General features: G+C 52.7%; 1 protein-coding gene across 1 annotated transcript; it reads right to left on the reverse strand.

Moving 5' to 3' along the window:
• Positions 1 to 444: 444 nt before the first annotated feature.
• LOC128845209 (maestro heat-like repeat-containing protein family member 7) lies at positions 445 to 15,810 on the reverse strand. Its single transcript, XM_054043602.1, has 12 exons — positions 15,778 to 15,810; positions 14,592 to 14,752; positions 12,387 to 12,516; positions 8,937 to 9,112; positions 8,239 to 8,376; positions 7,951 to 8,068; positions 6,687 to 6,827; positions 3,535 to 3,690; positions 3,038 to 3,160; positions 2,309 to 2,408; positions 1,833 to 1,895; positions 445 to 863 (listed from the first exon to the last, which is right to left on the reverse strand). The coding sequence occupies exons 1-12, from the start codon at positions 15,808 to 15,810 to the stop codon at positions 628 to 630; spliced, it is 1,575 nt and encodes a 524-aa protein (XP_053899577.1). The 3' UTR covers positions 445 to 627.
• Between the last annotated feature and the right edge of the window lie 4,980 nt (positions 15,811 to 20,790).

Raw genomic sequence — 20,790 nt, forward strand, 5'->3', positions numbered from 1 at the left:
TTTGAAAGTGCTGGCCCAAGTGTCTAAAGAAAAGTGAGATTATATAATGTCAATTGATGGCGAGATGAAGGGTTTTATGTTACTGTCCAAGGGGAACTAGAGGCCTGGATCATACGAACAGCCATATTGGATCAAACCAGTGGTCCATCTAGCCCAGCATTCCATCTTCTGACAGTGGCCAGTGCCAGATGCTTCAGAAGGAATGAACAGAACAGGGCAATTTATCAAGTGATCCATCCCCATCATCCAGATTCCATCTCTTCCTACAAGGTCACAAAGATTGTATCAGAGATCGGAGGCTAATCAGAAGAAAGGGAAAAGGTCATTAATGCCGTGGCTGATGTAATGAACCAGCTGTCTTGCAACTCGTTCTATTATGGAAGGAAGACAGAGACGTGAGAGCAAATGCCCTTGGTTTTACACTAACAGTCTTGTCACCTTTTTGTTTAGCTGGAGCCAGTAGCCGTCATTCTGCTGAGTACTGGGGTCACTTAAACTCATCCCCAGCTGCCTACATCTCATGGGGAACAATGCAGGTAATTACCACAGGATCATGCAGGCACTGGCTTCGGGGCTGGGGTGGTGGCTCAGCTGACCTCCTCCAGTCACCAACTTCTCTGTGGGAACTCAGGGCCCTCCTGAGTCCCATCGGTGGCTTTGGGAAAGGTCCGGGCCACCCAAGAGATCTCTGTCAGGAGCATTTTCCCTCTCCTCCTGGCCAGTCAAGCAGCAGAACAGGTTCCTGAATCTAGCTCCTAGGGTCTGACGTGACTGGTTTCTGCCACCATCCCGAACTTGCTGAATGGCCCGTGAGACACTGACACGGACAGAGGAATCCGGATCTTGCTGCAGGCCACTGAGAGCTGAGACAGAGAGAGGAAGCTCAGGTCAAAACACATATCGTATTAGCATGCCCTAGCACCTGCACCATGGGCCTCTGTATCTTCCACAGGGGCGGCTCTATGTTTTTTGCCACCCCAAGCATGGCAGTCAGGCGGCCTTTGGTGGCATGCCTGCGGGCGGTCCGCTGGTCACGCGGATTCAGCGGCGTTTCTGTCGGTGATCTGCCGGTCCCGCGCCTTCAGCGTACCTGCCGCCGAATTGCCGCCGAAGCTGCGGGACCGGCGGTCCTCCCGCAGGCATGCCGCCAAAGGCTGCCTGACTGCCGCCCTCACGGTGACCGGCACGCCGCCCCCCGAGGCTTGCCGTCCCAGGTACGCACTTGCTGCGCTGGTGCCTGGAGCCACCCCTGATCTTCCACAGCAACTAACTCCTCCCAGATGCTCTGGACCCACCAGGGCTATCAGTGTCATCGCCAGCTGATAACCGCTTAAGTCCTCAGGGACATCTGCCCTTGGCAGCACCATCTTCCACTGCATTCTGGGGCATCCACCTCCTTAACACCGTTTCCATGACACATGCCAGGGCCTCTCACCCTGCCTGGCATTTACTTTCTCCTGGGAAAACCTTCTGGCACCTGGAGATGGAAGTGACGCCTGACATCAGAGAAAACAAAGCTGGGACTGATGTCCAGGCTCTCTCAACACTACCTCTGGCCACGTCTAAATTGAACTCAATGCAGCAGCGTGGCGGGGGAGTTGCACTTTTCCTAGACTGGCTCACAAGTGGGAGGAATAGCTCAGTGGTTCGAGCATTGGCCTGCTAAACCCAGGGTTGTGAGTTCAATCCTTGAGGGGGCCATTTAGGGAACTGGGGATTGGTCCTGCTTTGAGCAGGGGGTTGGATTAGATGATCTCCTGAGGTCCCTTCCAACCCTGATATTCTACAAGGAGCATGAGCTCTCCAAACACAGCCATGTGGCAACTACTTACACTGAAGTATCAGCTCCTTCTCTTGCCTGACCATGGCGGGCTCTGAGCTTTGAACAGTGCAACCTGGAACGTACAATGGAAATGAATCTTGCAGGAGTTTTCACCTCCCCTGGGGCTACCTTTTAAAAAATGTCAGTCTTTCCAACAAGCAAAACAGCTTTCAAGTGGTCCCTGGGATAATCAGACAAGTCCACAAGCTCCAAGACAAAGAGGCTCATGTCTTGGAAGATACAGAGAGCCTGATTGCCAATGGCTATGGTATTGCTGCAGTCCCACAGGGATTCCAGTCGGTGGAGCTGGAGGGTAGGGTTGTAATTTGCTCCAGGCCTTTTGATATAATCCCCAGCCCAACTGCCTCAAGGGCAGGAAATCTAGACATTAGGATCCCAGGGGGTTAATTCTTGCTGCTAGTGCCCTCCAAGCAGAACACGGGACAACCTCTCAGATAGAAGTTGCTTAAGAAAAGTCGTGGTTACCGATCAAGATGGCTGCTGCCCGTCGTATTGGAGCCTGGGGGCTTTGGAGGTGATCCAGACATTGGAGCAAGATGTCAGATACGCTCTTGAGCTTCAGCACCTAGGAATAGAAACCAAAGAAGCTTCTTGTTGCTGGGGCCGCAGGGTGAGGAGAAGAGAGATTTCATCTCCAGGTAGCTGCTTGGCTTGGAGGGGTGGGAAGAATGCAGCTCTCATCTCCATGTATCCTGGGGGCGACCATCTACATGCCAGGGAGTCATTAAATGACCATTTCAGAGTGTCACCAGACACTTTGCTGGTGTCTGAGCTGCTGGCACTGCAGGGCTGGAGCCTGGCACTAGAGAACACTGAAGCCCGGTTGTATGGGCTTCATCTGGGGAGGACATTAGAGAGGGTGCAGAGCATAGGAAATACGGTGCAGAAGTGGCCAATGGGCTGGGGTAAGGTGAAAAATGGGGACATCCAGTTTCCTGCAGGATTCGGAAGGCATTTTTGCCATCAACTGATTCTTTATGTTGTGAGCTTTCACCTCCGTACTGAACTCCTGGCCAGGTCTGGCTGTTCAGATCTGACAGGCACTGGGAGGAGTGGGGGAGCTGGGTGCTTCTAAGAGGAAGCCAGAGTGCAGTCTGCTAGTACTAGACATGCAATCAGAGCAGTGAATGAGGGAACACGTTTCTGGTCCCACATCTAGAAGCAGCACTCACGAGAAGCCAATTGTTCACTTACAGAGTGCTGGCAGATCTTGTCCACCACCCGGGGATGGGTGTGCCAAGCCTTCTTGCTGTTAATCTGCTTAGGACAAGACCATCCCAGGAGCTGAAAACACCCAGCCAAGGCTTTCTGACACCTCTGCAACACAAGATGGGACAAGGAGAGTTTGCATCATGAGAAGAGCTGGAATCTGTGGTCACTCTGCAGTGAAAAGCCAGCTGAAATGATCAATGAGGGAAAGGAATGTGGGGGTCACGTGGTATCCTGCTGACCCTTGGTGTCTCTTTGTTCCTATTAGTGGAGGCTCCTGGCGTTTGATCTTAGGAAGTGGCTGCTGGGAGCCATAAAACATCTCCACTTGTGTGTCCATTGAAGGCCAGGGAACTTGCTTGGGTAAGCGGGTAGGGCTGAGATTTTTCACTTTTGGGAGGCGGCTCTGGAGACAGACCTAGCAGGAGAGCTGGAGCAGTCAGGGCCTGCTGCACCAGGGAGCACATGGCAGCGGGACTCACCTTGCCCACGTCAGGGTCCTCGTCCTGTAAGTGAAGGAGCAGTGGGACCAGGCTGTGGGTCACTTCCTCCTGCAGCAGGGGCTTCTGCCTCCTCTTCACTGTGTTAAGCAACTCTGTAAAGAGCATGATGGCAGCAGAGCGCACCTGGGGTCTCACCTGTGATGGACACACAACCATGAGGGGATCTCACCGAGGGAGCTTCACACTCTCCTTACAGGGTGAGCTCGGCACAATGCAAACCACAGATAGGGGCCAGTCTGACTAATAACTCCATGGTCTGCCCATCAAGAGGACACCCATTTGCAGAAAGGTTTGGGTGGAGGGGCAGACAACACAGGTTAGGACAGTGGTTCCTAAATTTCCCTGGAGGCCTCCTGTAAGTGCTGGCTCCATCCACAGTGAAGGGCTCTGTGGAGGGTTTCTTTAATGGGTTCAACACTTTCATAGTTTCATAGCATTTAAGGGCCATTCATTCATCTAGACTCCAAAGCACAGGACATTACATTTCACCCCATGACCACTACATTGAGCATGTTAACTTGAGTTAGATTAAAGCATATCAGTCCTCAGGAGACCAAACGGTTGCATGCCACACACAGAGAACACGAGAGACCAAGGTGTCACCAATGCCTGAGGCCCAGGCAATGACTCGGAACTGATCAGGTCAGATATGCCACCACTACGACTCCAGAGTCACAACACTGCCTGGCTGGGGATGGGCAGGTCAAGAGCCCCTGACTTACAGCATCGAGTAAGGGGATTAGCTTCCTGGCCACGCTGGTGAGCTCACTCCCATCCAGGCTCTGCAGAAGGTTCTGTACAGCTGAGATGGCCTCCAGAATACTCCCATCATCCATCTCATCCGAGCCCCAAAGGATGGCAGGCAGCAGGGCCTTGACTTGTTCCACCTACACACACACACACACACATGGGGGGGCTCATCAGATCTCCCAGCCCTCCAGTGAGTACACGCCACAGTGCCAGGGCTGTGTTTATTCTACCCCGTGGCACCAAGTCAGAGAGAAGCTCCGTCTCCACAGTTGGAGGTGTGGTGCTTTAGAATCGATGGGGATGCCTGACGAGGCAATCAGTGAATCCTAACCCTGTCCCGGGTCGTTCTGGTGTAGGGTGGGCAAAGCTGTGGTTTGCTTCGGGACTTTTCTCTCTTTTCTACGTGCTATTAATTATTATTATAGCAGATGCTGGCAGCAATCTCCATAGTTAAGGCTGGTACACAGTGTCTGCTTCCACAACAGTTTCCATTCTAGTTGCTCCTTTTGATACGCTCCTAAAAACATTCCCTTTTTGGATGGAAATGTTCCATGCTGTCTCCCCAGTCAATTGTGATTTTTTCCTGGGGTGATTGCGTCTCTGAGCTGTAGGGCAGTTTTTCCACTTACAAACAAACAAACGAAAACTTCTAGCCACCTTCTTTTCCCATGCAGACAATCCCCCAAATGGTGAAACTTGGGGAAAAAATCAAACCTGGCCCATGGGGAGTCCTAGGTGAGAGCTGAACCCTCTGCAAAGTTTGAGAAACTTGGACCTGATAGTGCAAGGCATTGAAGTATCATTTGGGGGCAGGGTCACAAACACTCTTTAAGAGAGTGCTCTGCCTCTCTCAGGGCCAGAGACTTTGGGGCCAGCCAGCTCCATGCATTAATCAGAGGCAGCGAAGGAGGAGAGAACTATTTTGGGCTGTCAGGAAGGAAGGGGAAGCAGGAGCAGGGGGGAGTGGCTCCTAGAGTACCCTGGGAGGGAAGGCAGGGGGAATCTGATGGGGGAAAAGGGCCTCCAGGGAGGAAGCCTTGGGAAGCAGTCCTCCCCCAAGAGAACAAAGTACTCCGCAGAGCCTAGGGACAAAAAGCTTGCAGAAGGGGTGCCCAGGAAGGGGGCCAAAGTTAAGTTTTCTTATGTTTACTAAGGACAGGGTGGAACCTTTGTTGAGTGAGCTCAGAAGAGGAGATGTGGTAATGGCAGAAGATCCTGTTTCTGATTTTTAGTCCGTTGGACACTGTCAGGTTTGATTCTGAGGGTTTTATCTTTGGCCTTCAAAGGCTTGTTTGTCTTAATAAATGAGCCTGAATAAGGGTGTTATTGAACGAGGTATTTGTGAAGTCAAGCCGAGGAGGGGGAAACTGAGGCAGTGCTGCAATGTTGGGTCTTGCCACTGGAAGGGGCGATGAGACAGGGCCCTGTGTGCTCGCTAAGGTCTTTAGACCAATCAAGGTCTTCCTTTGTGACAGCACCAGGAATGGTCTCTCCAAGAAGGAACAGGAATGCTGCTGGGGTAATTTGCATGGGGGAGAATTAGGGTTACCATATCTGAACTTTCAAAGAGAGGACACTCCATTGGGGGGGGGTAGCCCTGCCCCCTAGCCACTCCCTCCCACTTCCCGCCCCCTGACAGCCCCCCCAGAACCCCCGACCCATCTAACCCCCCCGCTCCCTGTCCCCTGACTGCCCCCCTTCTCCAACTCTCCGGCCCCCTTACCGTGCCATTCGGCTTAGAGCAGGTGTCTGGCACCGCGCCCCAAGGAGCGCCCTGCCCGAGTGCTGCCGAGCGGCGTGCTGTGGCTGTGGAGGGGGGGGTGGAAGCGGGGGAGGGGCTCTGGCCGCCACTGCCAGCCCCGCCGCCGCGTTCGCTCACAGGCGCACAGCCCCGCCCCCCAGCGCTGCCGGGCGGCATGCTACGGCTGCAGGGGATGGGGGGAGCCGGGAAGGGACTTTGGCTGCCGAGGCCCCAATGCGAGCGGCGCTCGGCCGCCCTGTCAGCCGCTTTTCGGTCGATAAATAGCCGACTGGGGGGAAATCCCAGACATTTTTAGAAATCCCCCCCGGACGGCTATTTAAAGAGTGAAAAGCCGGACATGTCCGGGGAAACCCGGACGTGTGGTAGCCCTAGGAGAATGATAACGTCCACCTGAAATCCAAGCAGTAAAATCCCATCTAAAATACTCTCCGAGGAAAGATCTGCATTGAGGGGCCGTTGTGATCCCCGTTCCTGCTGGGGAAATGGAGGCACCGAGAGGGTCAGCAAGCCAGCAGCAGAGGTGGGCTCAGAACACTGTGCCTCACTGCCTGCCCAGAACTCAGTCCACTTGGTCACAGCCACCTCGTCGTTTTCCAGTTAACCAAGCCTGGGCTCTCACCTTCCCTGGTTGGGTTGCCAGGATGCTGAGTCCTCTTAGACCAAGTGAACGGAAAACTGGGCTGGGGTGTTTTGTCCACTCCTCGAGACGGTCCAAAGTGTCTGGATGTGGGAGCTTCTTGGCCTCTTCGTAACGCAGAAGCTGAAAACAACACAGAGCGAATCAGCAGCAGGGTGCTTACCGGAAAACTTTGTGTGTCGGTTCTGTGGAGAGGCATCATAACCTCCATGTTGTACCGTCCATTGCTATACATCAGCCCCACTTTGTGTGTGACACCCAGTCCTCCCACTGACTTCCTGGCCGTTAGCACTAGACTCAGCCATAGGTGTTAGCAGAGCTGCTCTACCCTCCAGGAGAACATGTAGGGCAACAAAATGTTCAGTGACCATTTGTATGGCGGACTCTTGTGCATCTGGGGGTTTGCCAAGAGCAGCCGAACCCCTCGTGGTGACCCTGTGAAGCAGAACAAGCTGCTCTGAGATAACGCGAAAGCTGGGACTGAGAAATCAAACCCCTGAGTTGAAATCCTGACCCCACTGAAGTCAGTGGAAGTTTTGCCATTGATCTCAATGGACCTAGGATTGGACTCCTGGTGAGGAGAGAATTAAACCCCATCCCTTAATGAGTTAGATGAGGAGACAATCCCTGAAAACTGTCAATAGGAACTAGCCAGACAGAACCCGTGGAAATGGGGAGGACAACCTAGCGATGGACTATAGAGCCACCTCATTCCTGGTGATGTGCCTCTAACTAACCCATCCAATAGAGAAGGTTAAAGATTGCTCACCACATTCAGAGCTAATGATCCTGCATCTGGGGGAGCTTTTACCATGATCCTCTCTCCTCCATACCCACTCTCAATGCCCCTCTTTGCTTTTCCTTAGTGACTTTGCAGGGAGGAACCTTTCATGGACCTGCAGAAAGGCTGATGCTGACAGGAGACCCAGCTGCCCTTTGGGAGAGTCCAGGCTGATGCTGTTCTACAGAACCTTGGTTTCTTGGATATTCCCATCAGGCTCCTGATTACAACTTTGGAGCAACCAATGATCCCCTAAAGGATTCATCTCAGATTTTACACTGAGTGTGCTGGGACAGGACTGGGGGAGCCTAGTCAGTGCTGCATGGACACCTGGCAATGTGGACATGACCAATAAAGCTCATCTTTTATGTAGCGCAATAATGAGTCTCAAAGGCTTGATTTGAGGAGTTGCTCACTAATCTAGGACACAAGACCCAATTGTTCTCATCAGCTAATGAAACTTACTTCTACAAAGAAGGCCATCATGGTCAGCCTGTGTTTCTTATCACCTCTGTCGAGGAGCGGGATCACTAGGTCCAGCAGCATCCTTGTGGTCTCAGGGCAAGCATAGTGCACCATGGCTCTGTGACACAAAGCAGAAATACCTTTGTTAGTAAGGGAAGAAGCACATTCTGCAACAAGGGGGTGAGGGGTCAGCTTGGGGCCACATGGCAGCCCAGAAGTGAGGACTGTTTCATTCTGGAATTGCCCCCACTAGCAGGACTGACTGCATGGAAAACGCTTGTGTATTACCTGGCCAGCAGGCTCACCCCACGGAGGTGATCTTGGGGGCTTTGTAGGAGGATCCAGCCTTGCTCCTTCTCCATAACAGTCAGCTCGGAACGGCAGCCAACACAGAGAAGCAGCATCTTTATAGCCTCCACTGCAGAGCTAGATTCAAACAACACACCAGCATGACTGAGTGCCAGGAGCCCCCTCATGGTAGGTCTGTCAGGGAGTGACGGATTCACTTGTGTGTGGAAAGACACACCAATGGTTTAAATAGAGCTTAGGAAGGCACAGGTTCGTGACTGGGGTTTCTAGGCACTATAGTAATACAATTTAATAATATGAAGAAAGAGAAAGAGTTCTGAGCAAATCCTACAGACAATTGCACATCAGCACTAGGGCATGTCAATGTCACAGAACAGGAGAACTTCAGCCCTTTAGTGTCGGACCCACATTCCTTTGACACACTGGCAAATTGGCTCCCACTAATTTCTCCCCATAGCTGCTGGGATAGTCTTTCTACTTCCTCTGCAGTGCATTGGTCGGTATGTCATTTACCACTGAGAGACACCCTTGCAACCTAAGCCCTGCCTGCTAACTCCCTCAGAATTAGAGAGTTATGGAAAACCTGCAGGGGCCACATGAGAGCTGGAGAAGAGAACTATGACTTCTCTATGACTGTCCATGTAATTAGACCGTTGACTTTCCAGTAGGCGCAGTACCTGGTGTGGAGGCTCTGCCGGCTGCTTTCCCTTCCAGAGACTTTATCCCCTGCTATGCTCTGTCCCAGGCTGAAATGGATTTCGACAAGAAGAGCCATTAGCAGCTGAGGATAGAGGCGGGTTGTGGCATCTCTGGACTTGCTCACCGAGATCATCTCATAGAGGGCGCATGTGGCCTGAAGAGGGAACAAGACAGACACAAGCTTACTTGGAAATCCTACTCCCTCCTGCGTCAGTTCTCAGGACTTCCTGCTTATGTGCTATGAAACTCCTCTGATTCATGGAGAAACAAACCGAGTTAAACTGCCCCGAGCAGCAGGGCGGGGGAAGCTGGGCACTGGCAGGTTGAAGGCTTTGCCTTGTGGAGTCTGGTGACACTAGGCTGCATTGCCACACAGGGGACCTAGCTTTGATTTCGGATCTCGCAGAGCTTCCTGACCTGCAGGGGCTGCAGAGACTGCATGCTTGGGGTGGGGGTAATGCCTCATGGGACTAAGAATGGGAGAGAAGAAATTAATGAAGAGAAGAGTGGCTCTTTCATCAGCTTCCTCGGCATCTTTCTTCTCCCTCATTTGGACTTCCACCGTCATTCTTTCATGCTTGCATTGTTTCTTGGCTTCCAAGTGCCTCAGAGGGGCCTTTTCTTCTGCATCTGGGGTCTAGGGGGGCTGAGACCCTGCTTTTTGGTCAAAGTCCATGAGCAAATCTCTCAGTTCGTGTTCTGCGGCTTTCTTCTTAACAGATAGCCCCCTTTCTTTACATACTTTTTCAAGTTCTTTTGAGTCAAGACTCTCATAGGATTGTGATTCACCCATTGTAACTCATCTTTAACCCTTAAAACTCTCCATATCAAATTTAAACTTTACATAGTGTTGGGTTATGATCTTTAAGCCCATTGACCTGTGGCATGTGACTCCTGTGCTGACTACGCCAATTGTCACGCTCTCTGGAGTGGTTCACAACTGTGAGTGCCAATCTTAGATCAGACTGTCATAAAACAGGGCAGGCACCCCAAACTAGTAGTATATTCTATAATTGGATTTCACAAAGCCAGTAACAATTGTGCATTCCTGGATTACAATACCAGTTTTACCAAGGACAGTCTTACCACAGACAGTCCCCTTAGACATTCCAGCCTATGTTGCCACCCAGACAAACTGAACTTTGTGATTAAAGGTTATTAAAATAAAAAATCACACCACATCAGGTTACTCCCAACCCCAAAGGGTCAGTCACTTACCCTAGGTCAATTGGTACTCTGGATCTCACACCAAAAACAACACTGGCAGCCAATTCTCTAGTAAACTAACTAAAGACTTATTAGCTAGGAAAAATAAATGAGAGTTATTGAGAGGTTAAAGCAGGTAAAATACATTAACAGCTGAGTCAAAATTTGTAAATCCCAAATGATAGCGGAGATGTAGTAATCTCTTGGTTTCCTAAAAGTCTTTTCAGGAACCCAGATGTTTCTGGGGATCTCCATTTTGCATTTGGCATCTTCCCTGTAAGAGTCCAAACAGTCAGAGATACAGGATCATTCCTTGACATCTATTTTATAGCTTTTCCAGAAACCAATCTGAACAGTGTCTTTACCCAAGTGGGTTTTGATGAGTAGGAAATTCAGACTCAGTCTGTGAATTCCCATTGTCAAACACAGTAGCCCTTGCTTTGAAGTTAGCAGTCTTCTTCATTTACATTTCCAAGGCTCCAATTGTGTTTGACGGGTAATTTAATTACAGGGATATACACGATGCCAATGTAATGTAATAGCAAACAAGAATCCTTCATTAGTTTTCATAAACTTTACACATCAAGTTCATTCTCATCTTTTAACACCAACGCACACTTTTGATCTAGGGTTAACTAATTACAGGGATATACACAATACAATAGCAATCAACAGGTTATAAAGATAAGTGTTTCCTTTAACTTTTCCTTTGAACTAAACAAACACACAAGTGAACTGCCTGATTACACTACAATAGCTTTTGACTTCTTTGATTTCTGTTAGCATCTGAGTGAATTAGCCTGCAACCCTATCCTGAGCTGGCACCAGGGCAGACAGCGTCACAGGGGTTTCTCAGAGCTCCAACATGGATGCGATGAATGGAACCCTCCCCCAAGGGTTTGTCAGGACATTATGGAGTAGCCCCAAAACGGAGGGGATAGTCTGTCCCTGTAAAGGTAGCGGTGCTAGGGGTCAGCCCACCCTTGTCACGTGGCGTGGCCCTGTCAGATTTTGAGATGTCTGATATACGTAAGGAGCTGGGAAATACTGGTAGGGAAGAAGGGATCCAAGGAATAAGTCGTGTTCAGGAGGAACTCCTGTTATGTTTCTGTAAGGACCTGGGACCAGGAGCCTTGCAAAATGGGAGGGCCAGGGCTCCCCTCTCTCCCAGTGAATTGGGATGAGCTTTAGGAAGGGGATCAGCATACATGCTGCCTCCTCCCTCCTAGCAGAGAAAACACCAGCAGGAGAAGGCTGAACCCAGGGGTGCTGGAACACGTTGTGTAGTGGGGGTGCTGAGAGCCATTGAACCAAACTGTAAACCCTGTATATGATGGAAACTGCTTCAAGCCAGGGGGTGCTACAGCACCCCCGTTCCCCCAGTTCCAGCACCTATGCCTGAACCCTCTGAGCCTGAGGACTGGCTGGGGAAAAAGGGCCACCAGGAGAATCTGGCTAAGGCCCCACAGTTGGCTAACTTACAACCCAGCATAAAGGAGGAGACTGGGGGAGTCCTGCCTGCAGGAGAGGTGGAGGGACTGCCTGAAGTAAATGCCACCTCCAGGAGGAAGGCTAGGGGGCAGGGACTCCTATCTTATGGAGGGAAACCAGAAGGACTGTTTGAAACACAGCCCAGCTGCTGTCAGGGAGGCTGGGAACAGCTTTGAGGAAGCTCCTCAGAAGTTGGGTGGGAAGAAGTCACAAGGAGCCACAAATCCAGGGCGGGAAAAGCAGAAGCTGCAGACCCCTGGGAGTTGCTAACAAGCAGGGAAAAGGGAGGAGCAGCTCAGGGAAGTGGTGAGGGATTGAAGGAACAGTCCTTAGCAGCCTCTCATGGGGTCCGTGGGCTGGAACCCAGAGCAGAGGTCAGGTCTGGGTTCCCCAGCAAGAGGCAAAGTACCGACCTCAGGACTAAGAGACCAAGAATGATGAGGCTCAGATGGGGGCTGAGGGCCTGGCACAGAGGCCACTACATGTTGGGTTTTCCCATATTGGACTTTTCTGTTAACCCTGGAAGAGGTGACGTGGCCAGAGGGCCAGACCATGGAACCTGCGGAGTGTTGCAGAACCAGGAGGCTGGACAAGGGGACACCAGTGTGGAATAAGCCCTGCAACATCATGTCCTGGCATGAGGAGGCGCGTTGGCGGTGAGTGTGCCGTGTGACAGAGACATAGGATAGATTTTACTGTATGGGGCTATGGATGTTCGAACAGTGACTTACGGCAGCAGACGTGTGAGAGGCTTGGTGCTCAGAGCTGTGGTGACTCTGCAGCTTCACAACCAGGTTCTCCATCACCTGTCCTCCGAGGGCCGGGTCAGCAGATAGGAACTGCCATAGCTCGGCCGCATTGCTAGAAATTCAGAAATACGGCAACATGAGGGACAGGATGGCTTAGGAGAAAAGCTATTAAACCTCTTCACCAATGTAATCTCTTTGTAAAAGAAATCCTCCTGTGGAGCCAATGCCCTGCCCAGCAGTCCAGTCCCCAGAGCTTGTGCAATTCAATGTGGAGCATGAACAAGGACTCCATGGACCTCAGATTGAGAATCACTGACACAGGATATGGAGCATTTCAGCTCAAGGCTGCCAGTGTGAATCTGGCCTCAATTGGTCATGACCTGTTACTGGCTGATGGCTAATACCGAGAGGCTGATGGCTAATGGCTAATACAGCTTCTCTGGCAGCAGATGTCCTATATGAAATGAACTAAGGGTCTCGGACCAGTGCCCAGTGCACGCTGTCCACATTACAGAGTCAACCACCATACTTGGCCCTTGTTGGTAGGTTCAGGGATTGAACGGGACACGGAGGCTGAATGAGCCTTTCTTGCCTAGTCGGCAGCCCCTCCAGCTATGAGCTCAGAGTGTTGTTAGGGGCAGTGTGGAGGAAGCTTCATCATCACTTCCTGGGCTGCAGCTGAGGTTTTCATTATCCAAGGGTGTCAATGGGGCACCTTTCACCAGCATTAAATTCCCTTTAAAAAAAAAAAGGGAGCGGGCATGCAGCAGCGTGGCTCAGATCTCCGCAGCGCTCAGCCAACAACTGTGTGAGGGAGGGTTTCAGTGGAGTCCTCTGATATGCAGGGCTGGCTCTAGGATTTTTGCCACCTCAAGCAAAAAAAATTTTGGCCGCCCCCACTTTTTTTTTCATGCCCCCCTCCCCCAGCCCCACCCCAACTCCACCCCTTCCAAACCCCTTCCCCAAATCCCCAGCCCTGCCTCCTCCCCTGGGTGTGCCACATTTCCCCCCCCTCTTTGCTTCCTGGGGGCCCCCGCGACCTCCCACCCTAGCTCACCTCCGCTCCGCCTGCTCCCCCGGGTGCGCTGCCGCTCTGCTTCTCCCCCCTCCCTCTCAGGCGAAGGAGGGGGAGAAGCGGAGCAGCGGCGCGTTCAGGGGAGTAGGCAGAGCGGAGGTGAGCTAGGGTCGGGGGGCACAGGAAGTAACGGGGGGTAGAGGATCCACTCCCCGCTCCAGCTCACCTCCGCCTCCCCTGAATGCCCCCCGCTCAGCTTCTCCTCCCTCCCTCCCAGCCTTGCTGCGCAAAACAGCTGTTTCGCGCGCGGCAAGCCTGGGAGGGAGGGGGGAGAAGCGGAGCGGCGGCGGCGCGCTCAGGGAAGCAGGTGGAGGCGGAGCGGAGGCGAGGTGGGGCGGCGAGCTGGGGTGGCGGGGGCACTTTTTCCCCATGCCCCGGAGTCAGCACCTATGATGGCCGGTTCCAGAATGCCGCCCCTAGAAATGTGCCGCCCCAAGCACCTGCTTGTTTTGTTGGTGCCTGGACCCGGCCCTGCTGATGTGGATTGTTTTTGGAACTCACCGCTTGGGATCATCCATCATAAAACCACGCTTTGTGTAATCACTGTTGCTCAACTTTTCCTGCCCAAACACAAATGTGCTTCAGACAGCAAGCGTTCCACCTAGGCTCACTATCTGTACGTTCAGATGAAGGAGAACGGAGGAATGAGCTCTGCGCTTGCCAGTCGGAGTAGCAAAGGGATAGTGAACTCAAGAAAACAGACTTAAATCCACCCCCTGCTCCAGGACCCATGAGCACTGACCGTAGGTGCGGGGGACTGTGCTTTTGAGAACCTCTCCCACAGGCAGATCTCTAACAAGTCCCAGGGGCCGGGAGAGGGGGACTGGAAATGAGAGCTCCTGCCTTGCACATGGGGAGACACATTCAGGGAATGGGGGAGAGGAATCTCTGACAGGCGTATTTCGCTCACTGTAGTTTGTGGCTGAAAAGAGAAGAGCCATCAGGAGGAGAGGGCAGGTAATTTGCCCCATGTAGAGGGGGGAGATTCAGTCCTCAACAGTCAGTGCTTTATACTTTGCCTTAGTAAGACCAAACAATGTGCTCAGTGGTGAGGTTCTCATATAGGGCCTCAAAGGATCACGCGAGGCCTGAAGAGTGGAGGCATTTTGTACCTGTCTATAGGGAAGGAGTAGTCCAGAAGGCATGAGATCACTGTGTCCAGATGCTCTGCCTCGCCAGCCAACAGGGCCACTAACTTCTTCATCAGGGTCCTGGAGCTGGGCTGCTGGACTGAATCCAGCCGGCTGCAAACCCCAGCCACAAGGTCTGCTGCCTGAGAGAGAGGGAACCAGATGAGACGGGACAAGACTCTCATCCCATCCTGCAGCTGGGGCAAGAGGGAACCTCAGCATCCCTGGAGAATCAGAGTTAGCCTCTAGGTTTTGCCTAAAAGTCACAATTTCCTATATTATTGGCAGGGCTCATTTCAGAGCCTTACAAGGTGCATTGTCGCAAAGACCACATATCAATGGCTCAAAGGAGATGAGTCCTATCTAGGCACAATACAGGGGTAACATAAGAATGGCCATACTGGGTCAGACCAATTGTCCATCTAGCCCAGTATCCTGTCTTCTGTTGGTGCCAGATGCTTCAGAAGAAATGAACAGAACAGGGCAATTTATCGAGTGATCCATCCCCTGTCACCCAGTCCCAGTTTCAATCAGAAGGAGTAGGGACACCCGGTGCATGGTGTTGCACCCCTGACCACCTTGGCTAATAGCCATTGATGGAGCTGTCCTCCAGGAACTTCTCTAATTCTTTTTTGAACCTGGTTATACTTTTGGCCTTCATGACATCCCCTGGCAATGAGTTACGAGTTCTGTTGTGTGAAGAAATATTTCCTTAGGTTTGTATTAACCCAGGTTTGTGTGTGTGTGTGTCTGTGTCTGTGTGTGTGTGAAAGGATAAATAAAACTTCCCTATTTACTTTCTCCACACCATTCATGAATTTATAGGTGTGGGCATCCCATGGATTTATACAGAGGCAATATGATATTTTCTGTCTTATTATCTATCCCTTTCCTAATGCTTCCTAACATTCTGGTAGCCTTTTTGACTGCCATTGCACACTGAGTGGATGTTTTCAGAGAATTGTCCATGATGACTCCACCCTTGAGTGGTAACAGCTGATTTAGATCCCCTCCGTTTGTATGTATAGTTGGGATTATGTTTTCCAATATACAGGAATCAGACTAGAAGATCTGATGGTTCCTTCTGGCCTTAAACTCTCTGAACGTATGACTGTTCCCAGCACTGGGAATTCTAGTTTCCGTCCATCTCAGCAGCAGCGCCCCATACCTTCTCCACCTTAGTCCCACCGCTGTTCACCATGGCAGACAGCAATCCCTCTGCAGTTGGCTGGCAGTTATTGTTGCAGTGATTTGTCAGGCCATCCATAACAGTCAGAATGAAATCTGTCCTCTCTCTTGGGTTGAAATAGACTCCAAAGAGCTGAAGCATACAGGGAAAAGTGTAATTTACAAAAGGCCTCGTCCTGATTCCACGGGGGGCTGATAACTACTGGAGCCCAGAGAAAGCCCTGTCTGGGGGTTGCAGGTCCTCTCCAGCTTCTCAGGGGCTCTGTTTTACTCCTTTCTATTACAGAGCCCCAGTGGCTGATGAGGCTTCTGCTGCGAAACCATATCACTCACAGTGAGGCAACAGGACTAGTTAAACCTAGAGTGGCCAACCTAGGAGTGCTGCCGTGCACGTCAGGATGTGCATTTAGTGGTGTCAGACTCCTACTTCTCAGGCATCCGAGGTGCAAGGGTCACCATTAAAAGATCAGCAGTTGCGGGATCCATGTAGTAATGTTAGTAATGACTGTTACAGTACTCGGTCTTTGACTGTGACTGTATGTGATACCCTCCTACAACACATCCCAGCAGAAATACAGCACCCAAGTCCTGGTTACGACACCATCACCATACTTCCTGGCTTGCAGCCTGACCCAAAGACCATTGAAATCAATGGAAAGACTTCCATTGGCTTCAATAGGTTTTGGATCAAGCCTATATAGTATAGACCTCGTTGTGACAGCTTCTAACAGCCCAAAGTACTAGAGCAGCAGGCGTTCAACCTTCCCCATATGGACACTCCCTTTCCTATACTAGGACCCTCCCAGAGTCCCCTTCCAAACTAGCCAAGACCCTGTCCCATTTGGCAATAAGGAAAGGGCAGGGTGGCTGTGCCCCCCAGGTTGGGAACCCATCTGCTAGAGCAGTGGTTCTCAATCAGGGATACGCATACCCCTGGGGGTACACACAGGGGCGGCAGGTTTGTATAATTTTTGGCATTGCTCAGAATGGGTCCAAGTCCCGCCTCCCCCTACACCTGCCTAAGGCTCTGGGAGGGAGTCTGGGTGCGGGAGGGGGTTTGGGGTGCAGGCTCTGGGAGGAAGTTTGAGCACAGGCTCTGGGAGGGAGTCTGGGTGTGGGAGGGGGTCTGGGGTGCAGGCTCTGGGAGGAAGTTTGAGCGCAGGCTCTGGGAGGGAGTCTGGGTGCGGGAGGGGTTTGGGGTGCAGGCTCTGGGAGGAAGTTTGAGTGCAGGCTCTGGGAGGGAGTCTGGGTGCAGGAGGGGGTTTGGGGTGCAGGCTCTAGGAGGAAGTTGGGGTGCAGGAGGGGTGCAGGCTCTGGGAGGGAGTCTGGGTGCGGGAGGGGGTTTGGGGTGCAGGCTGTGGGAGGCAGTTTGGGTGCGGGAGGGGTGCAGGCTCTGAGATGGAGTTTGGGTGCTGGGTGCAGGCTCTGGGTTGAGGCAGGGGGCTGGGGTGCAGGAGGGGCTGCGGGCTCTGGGAGTGAGTCTGGGTGCGGGAGGGGGTTTAGGGTGCAGGCTCTGGGAGGAAGTTTGAGTGCGGGCTCTGGGAGGGAGTCTGGGTGCGGGAGGGGGTTTAGGGTGCAGGCTCTGGGAGGAAGTTTGAGTGCGGGCTCTGGGAGGGAGTCTGGGTGCGGGAGGGGGTTTAGGGTGCAGGCTCTGGGAGGAAGTTTGAGTGCGGGCTCTGGGAGGGAGTCTGGGTGCGGGAGGGGTTTGGGGTGCAGGCTCTGGGAGGGAGTCTGGGTGCGGGAGGGGTTTGGGGTGCAGGCTCTGGGAGGGAGTCTGGGTGCGGGAGGGGGTTTGGGGTGCAGGCTCTGGGAGGGAGTCTGGGTGCGGGAGGGGGTTTAGGGTGCAGGCTCTGGGAGGAAGTTTGAGTGCGGGCTCTGGGAGGGAGTCTGGGTGCGGGAGGGGTTTGGGGTGCAGGCTCTGGGAGGGAGTCTGGGTGCGGGAGGGGGTTTGGGGTGCAGGCTCTGGGAGGGAGTCTGGGTGCGGGAGGGGGTTTGGGGTGCAGGCTCTGGGAGGGAGTCTGGGTGCGGGAGGGGGTTTGGGGTGCAGGCTCTGGGAGGAAGTTTGAGTGTGGGCTCTGGGAGGGAGTCTGGCGGCAGCGAGCTCTGGGGGAGAGGAAGGGGGGGCCTCCTCACCGACCCCCAACACGACACTCATCCAAGCCCCCCCAGGCTGCTGCTCAGGAGGTCCAGCCAGGATAAGCCTCCCCCTCCCCTCCCCCGAGTCGACTCGGAGTCTCCTGCCGGGGGGCGGGGGGGGGGGGCTGCCATGCGCTGCTCCCCTCCTCCCTCCGCAGGCGCAGCAGCCGCCTCGGCCTGCCCCCGGCGCCGCTTCCTTGTAGCCGGCTGCGGCAGCGGCTGGCGAGGGAGCACAGTGCGGAGCTGCAGGGGGCAGCCGCCCGCTGCCCAGGGAAGGCAGGGGCGCTTGGGGGAGGCGCGCGGGGGTGGCAGCCGGGGCCGGGAGAGGTGCGTGGGGGCGGCAGGCGGGGCTGGGAGAGAGACCCGGCCCCGAACATTGGTGGAGCCGGGTCCCCTGGGCCCTGAATTTTCTCAAGCCCGGGCACCATGGGCCCACATAACTTGCCGTCCCTGGGGGTACAGGGGGTACATCAACTCATCTAGATATTTGCTTAGTTTTACAACAGGCTACATAAAAAGCACTAGCAAAGTCAGTCCAAACTAACATTTCATACAGACAATGACTTGTTTATACTATCTACTATATCAGTGTTTCTCAATCTGGGGGTGGCAACCCCCAGGGGGGTCATGGGATGGGTTTAGGGGGGTCACAAGTTTAGGGTCGCCATTGGGGGTGGCAAGCAGGGCCCCCGCAAATCTAAGATACATGCAGAAGCTGAAGCCCAAGCCAAGCCCAATGCCTAGGTTTGCCAACTTTGTAATATTTAAAAACCGGACACTCATGCAGGAGTGCTGGACCTCTTCTGCCCTGCCTCTTCCCCCCGAGGCCCTGCCCCCCATTTGGGACTCTTCTCCCCTTCCACTGTTGCTCACTGCTCTTCCCCTCTTCCCCGCCCAGGTCAGGAGCAATTTGCCTGCTGGGAGCTGCAGCCGCATGATGTGGGTAGGTGGCGGCCCCGGTTGAGTAGGGGCTGGTGCGGGTGATGACCTGGCACCTCCCCACCTCCCTCACCGCAGTAACTGGACTTTGGGTGTCCAGTCAGTAGATCTGACCGGACACTATCAGATCCCCTTTTCAACCAGATTTTCTGGTCGAAAACCGGGCACCCGGCCACCTTACCACCGCCTGGGGCTCAAGCTGAAGCCCGAACCCCGCCCCCTGGGACTGAAATCAGGTACAATAGTCTGGAAAGGTTGAGAACCACTTGCTGCAGAGTAGATCACTCTATGAGCATTTGTTATCTTCACTGTTGTAGCCGTGTCGGTCCCAGGGTATTAGAGACACAAGGTGGGTGAGGTTCTATCTTTTATTGAACCAACTTCTGGTAGTGAGAGAGACCAGCTTTTGAGCTACACAGAGCTCTTCTGTCTCTGTCTGAAGAAGAGCTCTGTATGGCTCAAAAGTGTGTCTCTTTCACCCACAGAAGTTGATCCAATAAAAAAATTGGACCTCACCCATCTTGTTTCTTTCTGAGCATGTCATTTCTAGCCATGAGTAAGGGCAGGAGCTGTAATTCTTGGGTAAGCCATACACAATAGAGATGGGCGATCCAGGGACAAGAAGTAGTTTGGAGCTGTGCGATACCGTATTGTACTGACACCAATGTAGAATGGTCATTAGTGCCAGGATGTGATTACCTCTGCGATCCTGGAGGGGCTGTTGCAAACCACAGTGGGGCTCCAAGCAGCCAGAAATTCCTTGTTCCTCTGTTCAGTCCATTCCACATTCTTTCTGTCCAACTGTGCAACTGAAATACATGTTAATACCACTCTTAACTTTCCATTCTGCTTCCTGGCTTCTGCTCTCATCCCTCTTTACTGGACAAAGCCCTTTGTTTGGCCCTGATCCAGGAAAGCATTTAAGCACATACATTATTCTAAGCAGATGAATAATCCCAGGAACTTCCGTGGGACTACTCGCCTGATGAAAGTTACAGATGTGCGTAAATGTTGTGCTGGATCAGAGCCTTGACCCCCAGAGTAAAGTGACTCTATCAAGTGGTGACTGGAATCTAACCAAAACACTTCAGTGGCAAAGAAGTGGATTAACACAGTCATGAATCGAGGCCCAGATTTGGATCCAGATTTCCAACAGCCATCAAAGTTCTGGGGCGTTCGGGGTACAGGCATCTCGAACTGAACTAATTGGTCTGATGGCGTTGAATCCCCTATCATCGTGTCCCACTGACCCTTCCCATTCCCACTGACGGAATGAGCTCTACCAGTCTCAGTTTGCGGTAACGTGTGTTGCCTTTCTCTGTATTCCCCCCCTCCCCTTTCCTTTCTTTGAAAGTCAGGGCTAGAATTACGGGATGACTATCAGACGCTTGTTTCTAGAGCCACAAAAAAAACAGCACTCTGTTCAAAGGAACAAATACCGAGCCAGATGCTCTACTTCTTCCTCAGGCACTATCCTGAACGGGAGCTTTGCCTGAGGAAAGTCTCTGGCATTTAGCTCCCAGGAGGGGGATTCAGATGCTCATCACTGCTTCTCTTACTCTTTTGGCGCCACGCAATAGAGACGAGGTAATGAACAGCCCCTGCTGCCTTTGAGCTGATCGCCTTGACAGGATCCCCACAGCGGATCCCCAGCACTGCAACCAGGTGTCCGAGCCTGGTGAATGGAGACGCTTCCTAATTGTACAAAAGAGGAGAGGAGGAATCCATTACCACTGCAGGTAAAGCGGGCTGTGTCTCCTAGGCAAGGAGTCTATATCCACACAGTCCCTTTCTATAATGGGGCGTGATCCTCAGCTCTCCCTCTTCAGAAGAGGCTTGGGAGCCAGAAGAAGAATATAGGGCTCGATCCCGCACCACAGACGTCCACTGGAGTTTTGCCACAGATGTCAGTGGGAGC

Source organism: Malaclemys terrapin, chromosome 11 (genome assembly GCF_027887155.1).
Source record: "Malaclemys terrapin pileata isolate rMalTer1 chromosome 11, rMalTer1.hap1, whole genome shotgun sequence".
NCBI classification, from domain to species: domain Eukaryota; kingdom Metazoa; phylum Chordata; order Testudines; family Emydidae; genus Malaclemys; species Malaclemys terrapin.